Source organism: Aquila chrysaetos, chromosome 4 (assembly GCF_900496995.4).
Source record: "Aquila chrysaetos chrysaetos chromosome 4, bAquChr1.4, whole genome shotgun sequence".
Classification (NCBI taxonomy): domain Eukaryota; kingdom Metazoa; phylum Chordata; class Aves; order Accipitriformes; family Accipitridae; genus Aquila; species Aquila chrysaetos.
In genome coordinates, this window is record NC_044007.1 from 19,700,196 (window position 1) to 19,716,235 (window position 16,040).

At 38.1% G+C, this 16,040-nt stretch overlaps 1 protein-coding gene across 6 annotated transcripts in view; it reads left to right on the forward strand.

The window, feature by feature from the left end:
- The window catches only part of NUDCD1 (NudC domain containing 1), a 54,978-nt gene extending 39,360 nt beyond the window's left edge, over positions 1-15,618 (forward strand). For all 6 annotated transcript variants that reach the window (XM_030011429.2, XM_041122817.1, XM_041122819.1 and 3 more), the window contains 3 exons: positions 419-544; positions 8,349-8,508; positions 12,527-15,618. In XM_030011429.2, coding sequence (XP_029867289.1) covers positions 419-544; positions 8,349-8,508; positions 12,527-12,819 — 579 coding nt within the window. In that variant the 3' untranslated portion in view covers positions 12,820-15,618. The remainder of the gene's footprint in view (positions 1-418; positions 545-8,348; positions 8,509-12,526) is intronic.
- Positions 15,619-16,040: the final 422 nt, after the last annotated feature.

A 16,040-nucleotide genomic window follows, 5' to 3' on the forward strand; every position in this document is an offset into this window, starting at 1 on the left:
GAGCTACTTACAAAATGAATTAATCCATTTTTTTAATAGCATTTCCGATGGCAATCTGAAAGAAGCTTAAACTGATGTAAATTTACTAAACCTGACTAGGTTTTCAGGATTGTATACTTTTGCTACTTACAGAAGGGAATTTATTGTCCATGTTTTAGTGGCTTATATACCTTTCCTTAAACTGAAATGGGTTTTGTTGTACCTACCACTCATGCTATCCTCCACAACAGAAACAGCTCTATTCATTTTGAGTAAGTACGTAATAGCTTAATCTTTAAGTATGTAATGGTATACGAATGATTCTTCCTGTTCTATTGAACTTTTTTTTGTTTTGAAAAAGGATTTATGTGTGTGTATATATATATGTATATATTCAGTAGCTCAGATTTTCAGTTTAGTTTATTGACTTTTATTTCAGAATCCAAACCCTGAAAAGGAAAACCCACCTTGTAATGCTCAAGAATTAGAAGAATGTGATGCTTTTCTTGAAGATAGCGCAAGCTTGTGCAGATTTGATGGTGATACGTTGAAAGTCACTCATGTAGTAAGTGCTGCAAATTGTTACAGAAATATTGTCAAACTTTTTTTATGATATGCAACTTGAATTCTATTATCAGCATAAAAATCTGTGCAAACTTGTGAAACCACATCAATTTCTTCCATAATGTAAAATCACAGTAGCAACAGAAATTATCAAACAATGTATGTTCTTCACCGTCATTTTAATGTAAAAACAAGGCTCCTTTTATTCTGATTTAAAAAACATGTATACTTTCACAAGTGAGCCATTTGAAAAAGCAAAGTTATGTCAGAATAATTATAAGAAAGGGGTCTTTTTCAGTGGCATACAATTCTTCTAGATTCCTTCACTTGCATTTTTCTCAGTAACTTTTCAGATAGCCTGTTAGAAAGTTGACCCTTTTTACTATGGAGCTGGAGCATAGATCACTTTATGATACTTGTTTGTCAATCACACTGGAAATAACAGATTGTAAGCAAAATGCTTTGATAAGAGGCTTGATCTGGGTTGTAAGCAACCTTGACTAACAGTAAGTTAGGACTTGATCTGGTCCATTGGCTGAAGCGGGAAACAATTATATGAAAGCGTCACAGATTAAGTTGTCATCTTGAGGTTTGGGGTTTTTTTCCAAGATGTCTCTACTAAGCTTGTAATAAACATTGTCATTGCACGTCATCACTACCTTGTGTCACGCAGAGTGCATATAGGATAACCTGTTTTATACAGAAAATGTCATAGTTACAGGATAAGATTTTGAATCAGTTCATAATTTCTCTTTTCCCCAGGAAAGCTCTAGAAGAAGTCTTCAGTCTGTGTCTTACAGATCTTGGTTTGTTCTTACTTTAAAAAAAAAAAAATTATCTATATCTTTTTTCCTTTGACAGTACAGATACATATGTATTTGTCTGTGTGTGTGTATATATATGTGTATATATATGCCTGTACATGCATCTGTGCTGCCAAAAAAAAAAAAGATTAATTTTAAAGGCTAGCATGCTCCACCAAGAAAGTAGTCTGTTTTGTGGATACAGCGTAATAGGTAACATTTGTCAGATCTGTATTTTGTAGGAGGACATTTCATAGCAACTCATTTCAAATGGATTTTAGCTGTTTGGTGATGCATGATAAGGAAACAAGAGACAGTAGGCATAAGTAGAAACAAGAGGTTCAAACTGGGTGGGAGGAAAAACTTTTATGCCATGATTGTAGCATGGATCGGGTTGCCTAGTGAGGTTGTGCAGCCTCTGTCCTTGAGGTTTTCAAGACCAGACTAGATAAAGTTCTGAATAACTTAGCTTAAACTACTGCTTCTTGCCCCAAAGGGTCAGAAGTTTGTACCCCAGAGACATTTCACAGACCAGGAGGAACATGGTATCATGGGATAAGAAAGGCAGATCTGACATATACTGCTTTCTAGCAAACAGCAAGACATTGTGGAGCAAGTTTGAACTCCAGGGTTGTTGTGAAGAGCTCTTAAAAATGGGTGGCATAAAGGTAATCCAAAGGCTAATGTGTTTAAAGCATTATGGTCAAAGGACAATTACTGTGGGTAGGAAATTTTCTTGCATGTATAACCTGCTCTAGCCAACCCTGCTTTGAGCAGGGAGGATTGCACTAGAATATCTCCAGAAGTCCCTTCCAATCTCAACTATGTGATCTTATGGTTTTGCTCCTTGTTGGAGGACCTAGGAACATGAGTATTTCAGTAGATTTTTCACCATACAGGACTATATTTTCACTTTGATTTAGTTCTTCTTTCAAATTGTTTGGTGTTTTTTGTTAGCAATTCAGGGGCCTATTCCTTCAGAAATGTAGCTGATACAGCTTTTCACCTTTGTAGTAAACCATCATCAGTAGTATACAGTTGTATATGTCTTTTTGCTCTTAAGTTGGAAACAACTTTGTGAAACGTGTCCAGAATCTTAGAGAATTTAAGACCATGAAATATTTATATAGGAACATTTCCCACCTTGAGTTATAGTTTAAGGATATAAACATAGATGATGTCATGATATCTGTTCTGTAAAGAGACTTGATTCTATTTTTTTGACACTTTGTAGTACATTTCAGTGGCAATAATCCAGCTGAAATGGGTGTGGCAAAACTACATTTGTCTCCTCTAGCTCAAATGCAGTTATTCATTTTCTCCTATAGAGAAATATTTACTTTAGTAATATCAATTCTTTAAGTTAGGTTAACGGTGGCCTAAACTCCAGTGTGTTGTGTTTCCAAGCCATCAGAAACTAGAGATGCATGATGGACAACGTTTTTTGCTGTGGAGGGGAGGGGCTTTGTCAGGTGAAAAGTATGGGCTGCCTAAAAACACTACCTTGTTTTTGGAACTGCTTGCAGTAGCATTTACCACATAAAGTTTGCCTTCTGTGTTACATAGATTAATATGTATACTACCATATGCTTGAGTTCTATATTACGCATCCTGTTAAAACCAGTTGTAGGCACACGTATGATAAAATGCACAGAAATTAGTAGATGAAAAAATGCGAAAGGTGCCTGAAGTACAAAGTGGTGCTGTGTGCTTATAGTGGGGAAACCCAGGCATCCCAATACTGAGCAAAATTGGGATGGCTTAGGGGAAGAGATACTCTCTTCTTCTGTATCTAAAAAATGAGCAGCATTCCCAGTGCTTTGTGGAGCAAGGAGAAAATAGGGAATGGACTACGTAAATCTAGGTCTTTGAATAGCTAATTGCAGTAGGTAATTTCAGAGAGCAGTTATTTGTGGCAGGAGACTTTTCTGGTTGGTAGGTGGATTATGGAAACACAACAGAAGAACTTATGTTCATTTTCTACTAGCTGACATACAAGGTCACTCTTTCCTTGCTCGTATGCCTATATAGAAGCATGAGTCTGCCTTCTCAGTAGGTGCCAGAATGGCTTCTGTTAACTAAAACTGCATATGTGTCTGTGAAATAGATCATGTTACATCTGAGCTACAGGAGTGTGGGAGACATGGCATGTATTTGTGCATGTCCGTTGGAGTGGAGATGCTCTAGTGGTAATAGGCAAGAGAAGAGGCAAGGTCTTCCTCAAGAGCTTTTCTGCTTCTGGATGCTTTGCCTAACTGCTTCAAGTTTGAATGGTTCTTTATTGCAGTTGAGTTTCTCATATTCTGACAACACTCACAACACTTTTTGCATTTGGGCTGTCTGTCCAAGTGATCTGTATATCTGTTGCATGTAAAATAGGCAACTAACCCAGTTTAAAGAGCATTTATTGAGTTTTTCAAAAGACTCCAAATTACTTCTAGGTGAAAAAAGTAATCAAAGTTCAGAATTACTTTGCTGAGGTGCTGTGCATTTAAAATATTTCTCTACATACTCCACAAACTTATTGAAACCGGGAAAAAAACCTTAATTCCTATAGTCTGTTCAAAACTGCTTGTGATGTAAAAATTAACAATAGCTACGTAATATGACACTTGTACTTATCATATGTAACGTTATTGTTGGGACACATGTAGACTTAAATTGCATGTTGGGTGTTTGGGTTTTTTTTTTTTATTTAACTACAGATGTTTGTTTCTATTAAAATAAAAACATTGATGTTTGTAAAACTATCACATTTCTGATATGGTACTTCTAAAAGAATATATTTTTTAATTTTTCATGTGTGCTTTACTAGATAAGCGATTTACAAAATACTACGTGCTTGACCCTTAAAAGTATGTGTAGCTGCTGTTGAAAGACATCTACAGCTTACTTGGTGCTGTGTGCTATAAAGCTTACTTCTTGCCATATGTAAATAATTTTTCTATCCTGTTGTACCTTTGGCTGAAAATGGTGATTGCTGGTGACTTCAAAGTTACTTTTGTGCTAACGCTGGGATTTTACTGTGGTGTAAACATTTGTGCAGTTTTTTTGATTCTCTATGAAACTACTTCCTCAGTTCAAAGAAGTTTCATAAGAGTTAATTCCTCAGAATTCAACCCTCTCCCTTAGCTAAAGGACTGATGCATAATAAAGTGAGCTGTGGATAAGAAGAGTGCTCTGTCTATTATCCATCTCAGTGGACCCATGTCCTAGTTTCAGCTGGGATAGAGTTAACTGTCTTCCTAGTAGCTGGTACGGTGCTATGTTTTGAGTTCAGTATGTGAAGAATGTTGATAACACACTGATGTTTCCAGTTGTTGCTCAGTAGTGTTTAGACTAATGTCAAGGATTTTTCAGCTTCTTATGCCCAGCCAGCGAGAAAGCTGGAGGGGCACAAGAAGTTGGCACAGGACACAGCCAGGGCAGCTGACCCAAACTGGCCAACAGGGTATTCCATACCATGTGACGTCACATCTAGTATAGGAACTGGGAAGTGGGGGCGGGGAATTGCCACTTGGGGACTAGCTGGGTGTCAGTCGGCGGGTGGTGAGCAATTGCATTGCGCATCATTTGTACATTCCAATCCTTTCATTATTGCTGTTGTCATTTCATTAGTGTTATCATTATCATTATTAGTTTCTCCTTTTCTGTTCTATTAAACCGTTCTTATCTCAACCCGTGGGTTTTGCTTCTTTTTGCCGTTTTTCTTCCCCATCCCACTGGGCGCGGGGGGGTGAGTGAGCAGCTGCGTGGTGCTTAGTTGCTGGCTGGGGTTAAACCATGACAACCCACTATAAGACACAGCTGAACCAATCAGGGATGCTGGAGGCCTTTCAGGGAAAACATACTTAAGAAAGGCTAAAAAATACTGTGCAGCAGCAGTGAGAGGGAGGAGTGAGAAAAATGTGAGAGAAACAGCACTGCAAACACCAAGGTCAGTGAAGAAGGAGGGGGAGGAGGTCCTCCAGGTGCCAGAGCAGAGATTCCCCTGCAGCCCGTGGGGAAGACCATGGTGAGGTAGGTTGTCCCCCTGCAGCCCATGGAGGATCACAGTGGAGCAGATATCCATGCAGCATCCTGTGGAGGACCCCACCAAAGCAGGTGGATGTGCCCTGGAGGAAGTTGCAGCCAGTGGAGAGCCCACACAGGAATCAGGCTCCTGGTAGGAGCTGTGGCCTGTAGAGAGCAGCCCACGCAGGAGAGGTTTTCTGGTAGGAATTGTAGCCTGTGGAGGACCCATGCTGGAGCAGTCCATTCCTGAACGACTGTACACTGTGGAAAGGCCCCGTGTTGGAGCAGTTCTTGAAGAACTGCAGCCCATGGGAAGGGCCCATTTTGGAGCAGTTCATGAAGGACTGTATCCCATGGGAGGGACCCCACGCTGGAGCAGGGGAACAGCCTGAGGAGGAAGGAGCAGCAGAGAGGAAGCGTTATGGACTGACCCCAACCCCATTCCCCATCTGCCTGCACCAGTCTGGTAGTGGGGGAGGTAGAGGAGTCAAGAGTGAAATTGAGCCAGGGAAGGGTGTGGGGAAGGGGTTTTTTAAAATCTTTGTCTTTGTTTCTCATCACCCTACTTTATTTTTAATTGGCAATAAATTAAATTAATTTTTCCCAAGTAAAGTCTGTTTTGCCCTCTATGGTAAAATTGGTAAGTGATCTCCTTGTCGTTATCTTGACCCACGAGCTTTTTCATCTTACTCTCTCCCCCTGTCCTGTTGGGGAGGGGAGTGAGAGAGCAGCTGGGTGGGTGTCTGGCAGCCACCCAAAGTCAAACCCACCACAGTAACTCAGTCCATATCCCGTTTGAAAGGCAGTAGCTGTTTGGCCTGTAAACACAGACAAAGCTCAGGGTTAGTCAAAGAATGTGCTGCCTCCTATTCAACAAAGCAGGTAGGGATTATTGGTGGAAAGAGCTTAAAAATGAGAAGAGATGACATCTACAAGGAGTTCTGGGGAAGAGAAGCTTGGGGAGTCTTGAGCTGAGTGTATGAGAAGTCTCAACTTGTTCCCTTTCTCAAGTTGTTTCCCCTTCATTCTGCCTATTTTTCCTGTGCTCCTTAGAGGTCTTTTCCACTCACCTCTTGTTGGTGTCATGTGCCTGACCTCTGCTGACTTACCTTTCTCAGATGTTAAGAAGTTTGAGGGACTAGGACTTCATACTTTCTGTTTTGCTCAGCTCATTACACCAATATAACACCTGCCTCCTGTTTTCTGCTTTGTTCTTGTTAAGGCACCTTATTAGTGGAGTTCTTGATGTTATCTTTGTTAGTGTTTCTTTGCCTCTTAGTTGCTTAGAAAATCAGTAACCCTCATTTCATGATTGCATCTGGCCCTAATGGCGACTGAGGATTATTTCACCTCTTTTGCAGTTTTAATACAACCGAAGAATTTGTGTGCCTGTTGAATGGTATGAAGCTGTTTTTGAAGTTGAGCCATTAGACTTGAACTTAATCAGCTGAAATAATTATATTAGTTCTGCCATAGACTGTATAACCTCGATAAAACAAATTTCTGGCTGTTGTTTCTGTCCACTGGATTTTATGTTAAGATTAAACTAAGGTCTTCAAGACAGAGACCCCTTCCTGTAACATTTGTACAATGATAGCATAAAAGGTTTGCAGTTCATAGTTATTGCCACAATATATGTAATAACAAGAGTGCTGTGACAATTACTTGTGAACCATTAGTCAACAAATACCAGCATCTGAAATGCTGATTGAGGAGCAATATATTAAACCATGTATTAGGTATAATCCTGCATGTTGCTATTGCAGACATAGCTTCTGGATGTAAAATATAGTTCAAATCATAGAATCATTTAGGTTGGAAAAGGCCTTCAAGATCATTGAGTCCAACCATCATCCATGCCCACTAAACCATGTGGAGTACCTTGTCTATGTGCTTTTTGAATACCTCCAGGGATGGTGACTCAACCACTTCCCTGGGCAGCCTATTCCAATGTCTGACAACCCTCTCAGTAAAAAAATTTTTCCTAATATCCAACCTAAATCTCCCTTGCCGCAACTTGAGGCCATTTCCTCTTGTCCTATCACCAGCCACCTGACAGAAGAGACCAGCACCCACCTCACTACAACCCCCCTTCAGGTAGTTGTAGAGAGTGATAAGGTCTCTCCTGAGCCTCCTCTTCTCCAGACTAAATGTATTTGTTCATCTGGTAACATGAACAATGTAGGTCAGCTCTGAGTACAAACAGGAATTCCTGAGCGTTTTTTCTTGATAGATCTTAAGGGAACAGATTGTTCTTTGAGCATTTTCTGGTCATAGTGCTACATTAAAGGTATTGCTATTAACTTCATTTAGAAGGCTTTACATAGAAAACTCAAAATATGTGTTGTTTTATTCTTTATTCTTACTGTTTATTCAGATAGCAGGATACGCCTGTCCTGTCTTTCTTACATAATTGGTCATTCCTGGTGAACAGAAGTGGTTATTGAATGGTTTTGGTGACCTAGACATATTTGATGAAGAGTGTGCTAATCTGAAATCTAGTAATTATTTGATTTTGAGTAAATAAAAAATTGTTGACATTTCATAATTTTAGTATTCTAACTAATCCTTGTTCCGGTGCTTATCAACTTTTACTACAGAGGGACAGTATTTCCTTCCCTGTTGGCACAGCAGAAAACCAGATGTGATCACTTACAGAGAATCTCGTCCTAACATCAGAAGTTGTAGGTTAGGATCTTCTATCCTAGAAAACCATTTCTACACAAAACACATTCCCATTTGCTTGTGTAGTGGACATAATGTTTCCTTAAATATTATCCCAAGAAACTTAATTGCATCTGCTTGAAATGTATTGGCTACCTGTAGTGTATGGAGCTGTTGATCAGTGGGATGCAGCATAATGTGTTCAAATATTTTGTCAACTAACAAACATGAAGCTGTTGATCATCTAACTTTGGCAGTATGTGTGAGAGAATCTGCTGTTTATGCTTTGAATCAATATTTTGTATTTCTTTGTTTTGTTTTCAGATTAATCTTGGAAGCAACCAGTATCTTTTCTCAGTTGTTGTGGATCCCAGAGAAATGCCATGCTTCTGCCTGAGGCATGATGTTGATGCTCTTCTCTGGCAGCCCCACTCTGACCAACCAGAGAACATGTGGGAACACATTGCAACTTTTAATGCTTTAGGTAAGAAATTAACTTCTGTGTCACACTCCTCTGTCTGAGACTTTTCTACCTGAATATTCTTAGTATAGCTTCTGTTGATATTTCACTTAATTAAATTTTAATTTAAAGCTACTATAATTCTGTTGATAGCAGCATGGTAGCTTAATTTTAGAAATATTAGAACATAATAAATAAAATGTTTATGCCTTGGGAGGAAAATAAGCCTTCTCAGACCATATACAGGATGCAAGCACAGTAGAGAGGAGAGTTCCTTGGGTAAGTGAACTTGAGTTAAAGACTTAAAAGCACAATCACCACCTTAACGCTCACACAGAAATCATCAGGGAAACAGCTGCAGTTCATTGATGACATGTCTAGGTGTATATATGCTTATGGTAATATGTTTTAATAAGTGACCTTTAGATTTTTACTATCTCATTGTCCCGAGTGACAAGTCTGAAGAATTGGACATGATCACTGTTTCGTCTCTTATAAGAGCTAGGAGCATCAAGTGATGCTGGTACATAATAGGTTCAAAAGAAGCTAAAAGAAATACTTTACGTATGCACATTTAAGCTATGGAACCCTCTGCCACAAAACTTTGTGGGCATGGAAAGTTTTCATGAATTTGAAAATAAAATAAAATCAAAAATCATCATGACATGAAGAATCAGTCAAGGGTGTAACTGTGCCAGCTCTGGCTCAAGAAGCCCCTAACTCTTCTGAAATTACAGACTGCCAGAAAAGTAGAAAATGTGATTGTGAAGAATCGTTAGTTATTGTTGTATTCTTGCAATCAGGACTAAGAATTTGTTTTTACCCACTGTTGGAAGCAGAATCCTAAAGGTCAAAAGCAGAAAGTACTTCGAAAAATATGGATGCAAGAGTAAGAATTGCCATATCAGATCAAATAGCAATATTAATATGTGGTCCACGTAGCCCAGTGCTGTACCTATCAAGTAAGAAACAGATAAATCAGTTTTCATGAAAATTAATCTGGTCCAGAATTTACTTCTGCTGTGACAACTATAGTCTTCATGTTCTCTAAGTGTTCTCCAGACCCATTCCTTCAATAATACAAGTGTGACAATTTATTCCCTCCCTCCCCAAAATACATTTGTTTGACCACACCACTCAGTCTGGATCCAAAATAAAAGGGAAGATATTAGCTGTTTTATAGAGCTCACACAGGTTACCATAACACATAGTTAGTTTTGTTCTGAGTTTTTGCAATTTATTTAGTTTTGTAATATGAATGACTTTTTAATAGCCTGTTATTTTAACTTAAGATCAAATTAAGCTGTAAGCATCTTAACGAATTGTCTAACAAAAGAGATTAATTTCACAATTTGTTCTTTGTTTACTCATTTCAAATTTCATTATGCTGGGAAAAAAGCAGATGAAAAGGATTAAGATGTTTTTTCATATTACTATTAGTTTCAAGTTTCAATGCTGACTTTGTAGTACTGTTTTAAGATTGTGTTTCTATTGTTTTGAAAATAAGAGGAAGGAAATTATGATATCTTTGAGCTTTTTGTACCTAAGGTGATAAAACCCAGCATTGTTCCTGTACTTCTTTCTCCTTATCGTACTATCATTTTACAGTATTAATTGAAGTTTACACTTCTGTACTAATCTATCTAGTTCACCTTTTATGTGCCAGAGGTGATGTAAGTCATCAGCTTGTTTATCTACAACCAAATTTAGAAGTACTTTGCAAGAGCTAGTAGTAAAAAGCAGTATTTTTTAGATTAAAAGGCTAGTTTTCCAAAACCTACAGTCTTCATTACATTGACCAAAGCAATGGTAGTAGCCCTATTTCCTTCTTCCTCTGCTTGAACTTTTGGAATTAGTTTTTAACAAGCTATACAAAGGTGATCATTGAGAAATTAATATTTTTGAGTTCAAGTCTTGGACTGAAACCTAAGGAAGGAGCCAAAGGGAAACTGAAAGGACCAAGTTTTTTGTTCTATATATCTGTCCTAACGACCTGCTGTTGAAAAAATCAATTGGTCTTGAATAGACCTTTGGCTGCCAACGTCTAATGATTTGCTGCTGGTTGAAGGAGTTAGTTGCGTGATCTTGCCCACTCTTGCCACAGTTTACTGAAGAAGGCTGTGTCTTTCACTGACTATTCATTACTCATAGAATCATAGAATGGTTTGGGTTGGAAGGGACCTTAAAGATCATCTAGTTCCAACCCCCCTGCCATGGGCAGGGACACCTTCCACTAGACCAGGTTGCTCAAAGCCCCATCCAACCTGGCCTTGAACACTTCCAGGGAGGGGACATCCACAGCCTCTCTGGGCAACCTGTTCCAGTGCCTCACCACCCTCACAGTAAAGAATTTCTTCCTTCTTGCTGTATAAATCCCCTGCTCCTAACAGGGTTGTATCTGTAAACCAGAAAAATAGAGGACAGTGACATTTTTTTAGATTTGTTTTTTAAAAAAATAAAGAGCCTACAATTTTCTTTCTGGGAAATCCCATGTAAATACAAGTCCCTTGCCTCAAAACTGCTTCTACCTGCAAACCTATACTTAAATCCTGTTTTTATTATTAGTGCCAGTGTTTAAATAAATGAATTAAATTAATGAACTCTACACTTGGAAAGTTTTTCTGGCTGTCGTAATATTTCCCAGTACAGCAATCAAGCCAATTGATAGTCTAGCTATATATTTACTAATTGTCTTGTGGTGAAAACTGTCAAGCTGGATTCGAACAGAGATCGCTTTTTGAGAACAGTAGCAAGCATTTGTAAATTTAGAAGTCTTAGCGTTAACATTTTAAAAAAACCCCAAAACAGCCAGAACATTTTCAAGGCATGAAAAAAAGGTACTGTTAATGTGTGATGGTACTGTTGTGGGTTAGCCCTGGTGGACACCTAAGCACCACACAGCTGCTTGCTCTCTTCCTATTCCCCTTCCCTGCCCGCAGTGGGACAGAGGAGAGAACAGGAAGAGCAAAAGCAAGAAAGCTTAGGGGTTCAGCTCTTTGGGTCAGCTGGCCTGGTTGTGTCCCCTCCCAACTTCTTGTGCATCCTGAACCTACTGGGGGGCAGGCAGAGTTGGAAAAATAGAAGGCCATGACAATGTGCAAGTACTGCTCAGCAATAGCAAAAAATTATGTGGTATCAACACTTTTAGTCACAAATTCAAAACACAGCACCTTATGGTCTGCTGTGAACAAAATTAACTCCATCCCAGCCAGCCCCAGTACACGCACTTTGACCTCTACCCTATGTTAATAAGGAAAGAGGAAGAGCCCAAAAAAATAAACTCTAGCAAGCTTGCTGTTCTCAGAGGTGCTGTCTTTCAGTGATAACCATTGCCATGCATTGTTCAGTGGAAGTGAAGCAAATAACCTTTCAGAAGGATGGTAGATCACTTTTCAAAGATTGTGTCTCAAGTCTCTTTACAGAAGTGTGAAAGGAAATCAGTCTGAAATAAGTCTGTTTAATAATTAAGCTCTGTAGTGGAAGAGGAAACGGAAGATTTTTTTTCTTCTCAGTGAATATTAGCAAAGATTATAGCATGTTGAAAAGTAACTCGTTTTTTTCAGTCAATTCTAAACAGAAGACAAGTTTTAAGTGTCTGTTCAAGATTAGGTAGGCTCAGAAATCTTAAATTATAAATGTAATTACAAACTGGGTGATGAGGGGAGAGAAGAGAGTTATTCTGCTTAGACTCCTAATATTGGGCCAAGATGTGTATCCACGCCTTATGATCCTGCTGAGAAAATGGAACACCTTGTGAGGCAGAGAGGGGCTGGATGTGGGAACAGTATCTAGCTATCTATATATATGCATCAAAAATGCCAGTTAGGAAGATGTACAGAAGAATTGTATATTGGTATTAAATTGGTTAATGCATACCTCCAAAAACTATTGGTTTATTTAATAACAACATATATCGCTTTCATTTTTTGTTACTAATTCCATGTTATTTTTTAAGGTAAGCTTGATTTCTGTCTTAGCCAGTTAAAGTGCTGTTGAAACCAGTATATTACTTATCCCTTCTACTTCTTTTTGGGGTATGCAGGTTATGTCCAAGCATCAAAACAAGACAAGAAGTTCATGGCTTGTGCTCCAGATTACTCCTATGCTGCTCTTTGTGAGTGCTTGCGACGAGTTTTCATCTATCGTCAGCCGACTCCTCTGTCCACGGTTCTCTACAACAGGAAGGAAGGAAGACAAGTAGGACAGGTTGCTAAGCAGCTAGTAGCAACCTTGGAAGCCAATGATCCTATCTTAGGCTTTCAAGCTACAAGTGAGAGATTATTTGTTCTCACAACAAAAACCTTGTTTTTAATAAAGGTTAACTCTGGAAATTAATTATTCAATATATTCTGCTGTAGTTTGTGTTAACAATTTGTTAAAGAACTGGTTAGGTAAATGATCTGAGAAGTTCAGTACAATTTCCTGAAGTTTAAAAAGGAGATATCTTACAGGGGAATCAAAATTTTTCATTAGAATTTGTCTGTAAGAGAAAGTTTTTCAACTTTGCTGTCAATGAAGCAAGCTTTTTCAGAGCTATGGGAAAATGTCTTCTGCACTAACAGCTTTCTCAAAGCAATTGTCAGAGGCTGCCTTTGCATAGGTGAATAGATTTATGCATTGTTTTTTCCAAATGACTGTGTTTGCCATCCTTCTGAGTTTCGAGAGTTCATTTGTGTTTTTAAATGCCACTGTTTACATATGAAAGAAGTAGTCAGATAAAGAAAATAAAGCTTTGAGTTACAAGCATATGATGTGCAAAGTACTGTGTATCCCAAAGAAAAGAAAAATCCCAAATTCAAATACTGTTGGCAAAAAAAGTGACTTAATATTTCAATATTCAGTAGTATTGAGTGAAATGTGAATGGAATGAATGGAGTATTATGTTCCTTATCCAGGTAATTAATTCAAGTGGAATAATTTCATTGTATATGCAGATTTTAGATTATTGATTTGGGACTTACTCATGCTTGCAGTGAAATCTGTTCACATTTTAAGAGACACTAGAACAGCTTTTAGCAGCTTTTTCCTGAAGCAAAGTAAGGGTCAATGTATAGCTGGTGATTACATATTGAATGGTATTAGTCAAGGTCTAGTTACTTTCAGTTGTGTCATTTTCATTTGACATTGTACTTCATTTCAAGTGACTAATTTATAATTGGAAAATGGCTAATAGAAAAAGCACCTGTATTGTAACCTGAGGTGGGAAACTCAGAAGTGCCGCTTCTGCCTCAGATACTACTGTAAATGCTGTGTTATTAGGTAACCATTCTGTCTGTGATGCACAAGTCCGAATGTGGTGTATTTGCAATGTAAGAGTACACAGCCCATGAGGATGCTTCAGTTTAACAAACTGGCATGGTTGATTGTATTGAATAGTTGTATCTGAAGATTTTTGTTTCTTATTTTAAATTGACATTGTCAATACAGTTAAACCAAAAAGGGGTCAGTTGTGACAGCTCCACCCTGGATTGGTTTTGGGGTTTTTTTTTCATAGTTTGCTTACAACTCCATAACAAAGAATGCCTAATATATTGTGTACTGGCAGGAAAGCTGCTGTGGGCTGTGGTACCAAAGTACTGATAAAGACACAAATTACTGAGACTGACACAAATACAACAAGTGGCCTAATAGTTTGCATCTCTTCCAATATTATTTCAGACCTCCGTAAGAATCTATTGAGAGGAAGATAAGTGTTCCTTTTTTATGGACTAATAGTTTCTTAGTTGGGATTGTTTTGATTCTCCTGTAAATTCTCCTGACTTGTATCAGTGAAATGATTAACTAAGATACGGAGAATTTAAAAGGGAGACAAGCAGTTGTTGCTTGCAAAAAAACCTCCTAATGCAGGAGCTTTTCAAGGAACCTGATTTGCCTCCTCTTTACAGCAGTATTATATTGTATATCCAATATCGAAAAGTTTTTCCTTACTCTTACCTGGGAAAGTTAAAACAGACTTGATTTGCAAACCTTCCCTTCTCATTCTATTTTTTTAAAACTGTCTTGAAAATGCTTTTTAAAAAGGCTCAGTGAATGTATTACTGTTTTGTGAGTGTTTTACATCTGAATTTTCATTGTTGGGCAACAATGTCAAACAAAGTGGTACAATTTATGCAGAGGTGCTTTAGAAAAGATTTTATGTAGTTGATTACTGTGCAACATAAAGTGCTTTGAGATTTATATGAGTATTACTTAGTAACCTGAGATTTAATCATTGGGAACACAGAGTTAAGAACATGTTGTGGTATTTGGGGAATGGAGGAATGAAGGAGTGAAGGATTCATAGGTGACGTGCTTTTGTCACCTCAGGTCTATTGCAGGAAGCTTCAGTATAGATGAGAACGTCAGCTGTTCTTTGTCAGATTCTCCGTGCTGTGGGTTAGATATCTGGAAACATACTTCTGCTGTCTCCTGCAACAGAGGAAACAAAGTCAAGTAAAACAGTTACCTCTTCAGAGGCTATATTACAATATGTAATGACTAAAACTCACATTCTGCCCAAATGTGTGTCTGTTTCAAGGGATTTCTTGTTTGCTCCTGGGAACAACTGAACATGGGGAAGAGGTTCATCCCTTTTTCCATGTTACTCATCTATTTGCAATCATGGTATTCTCTGTCAGATAGTCTCTCTTTTATTTTGCTTTCTATGAGAGTTAAGAACATTGTATTATTTAAAAGATTTGTTGCCTTGAGGAACCTTGCATGCTGTTGCACAGTAAGCTACTATAATTAAATGGCTGCAAGCCACAGGGAGACACTTCCTTTCAGCATTTCCATTTCTGTGTTCACTTAATTTTAAGGCTCATTTGTTTAGCGTATTACTGTAGGCTTATATGAAGTATAGAATGTGAATATTAAGAGAGGTGGTTTTCTGAGAACCATACTTCAATTTTTCTAAGATTTTATTTCTTGAAATCTTATATTTTAAGATGCAGTACTTCCTGAGAGGTCCCAATCACAACCTGTTGACAGAATTTCTGAGAAAATATTTGGCTATTGCAGACAATATTATTTATTTCTAATACTCTTTTTCAGTGTTTTACTTGGCTGCATATTTGGAACGTATCATGTATTCTTCTACAAGTTTAAATAAATGGAAAAAATGTTAAGTTTATTAATAAAGGGGTTTTAAAATTATTTTAAAGGATTTCTGTTAATTTAAAATGTGCATCCTTCCTCTGCTACTGAAACAAAATAGAAAAATAGAAATAAGAAATTCCTTAAAATAAGACTTGTTACATTAAGGAGCTTTCTGCTAGGGCAAAGTTCCGATGGGTGTCTGTGCTGCAAAGTCATGTCTGTTGCCAAGACGTGCACTATTGCACTCCTCGTTCATTGCTGTGAAAACCCCTGTACAGTCTTTTTCATGTCCCATATCTGCCAACATACAAATTGATGGAGGTAGTTACTGGATGGGGTTGATAAGTATTCAGGTGTATTCTTGTGTTAAAGTGCACGTTGCATCCTCTCGTACTGTGTCTTTGTTGTGTACAAGACCCAAATGATCTGGACAAACCCTCCAAGATGGAAGAAGGAGAGACATCTGCACTTCCTTCCTC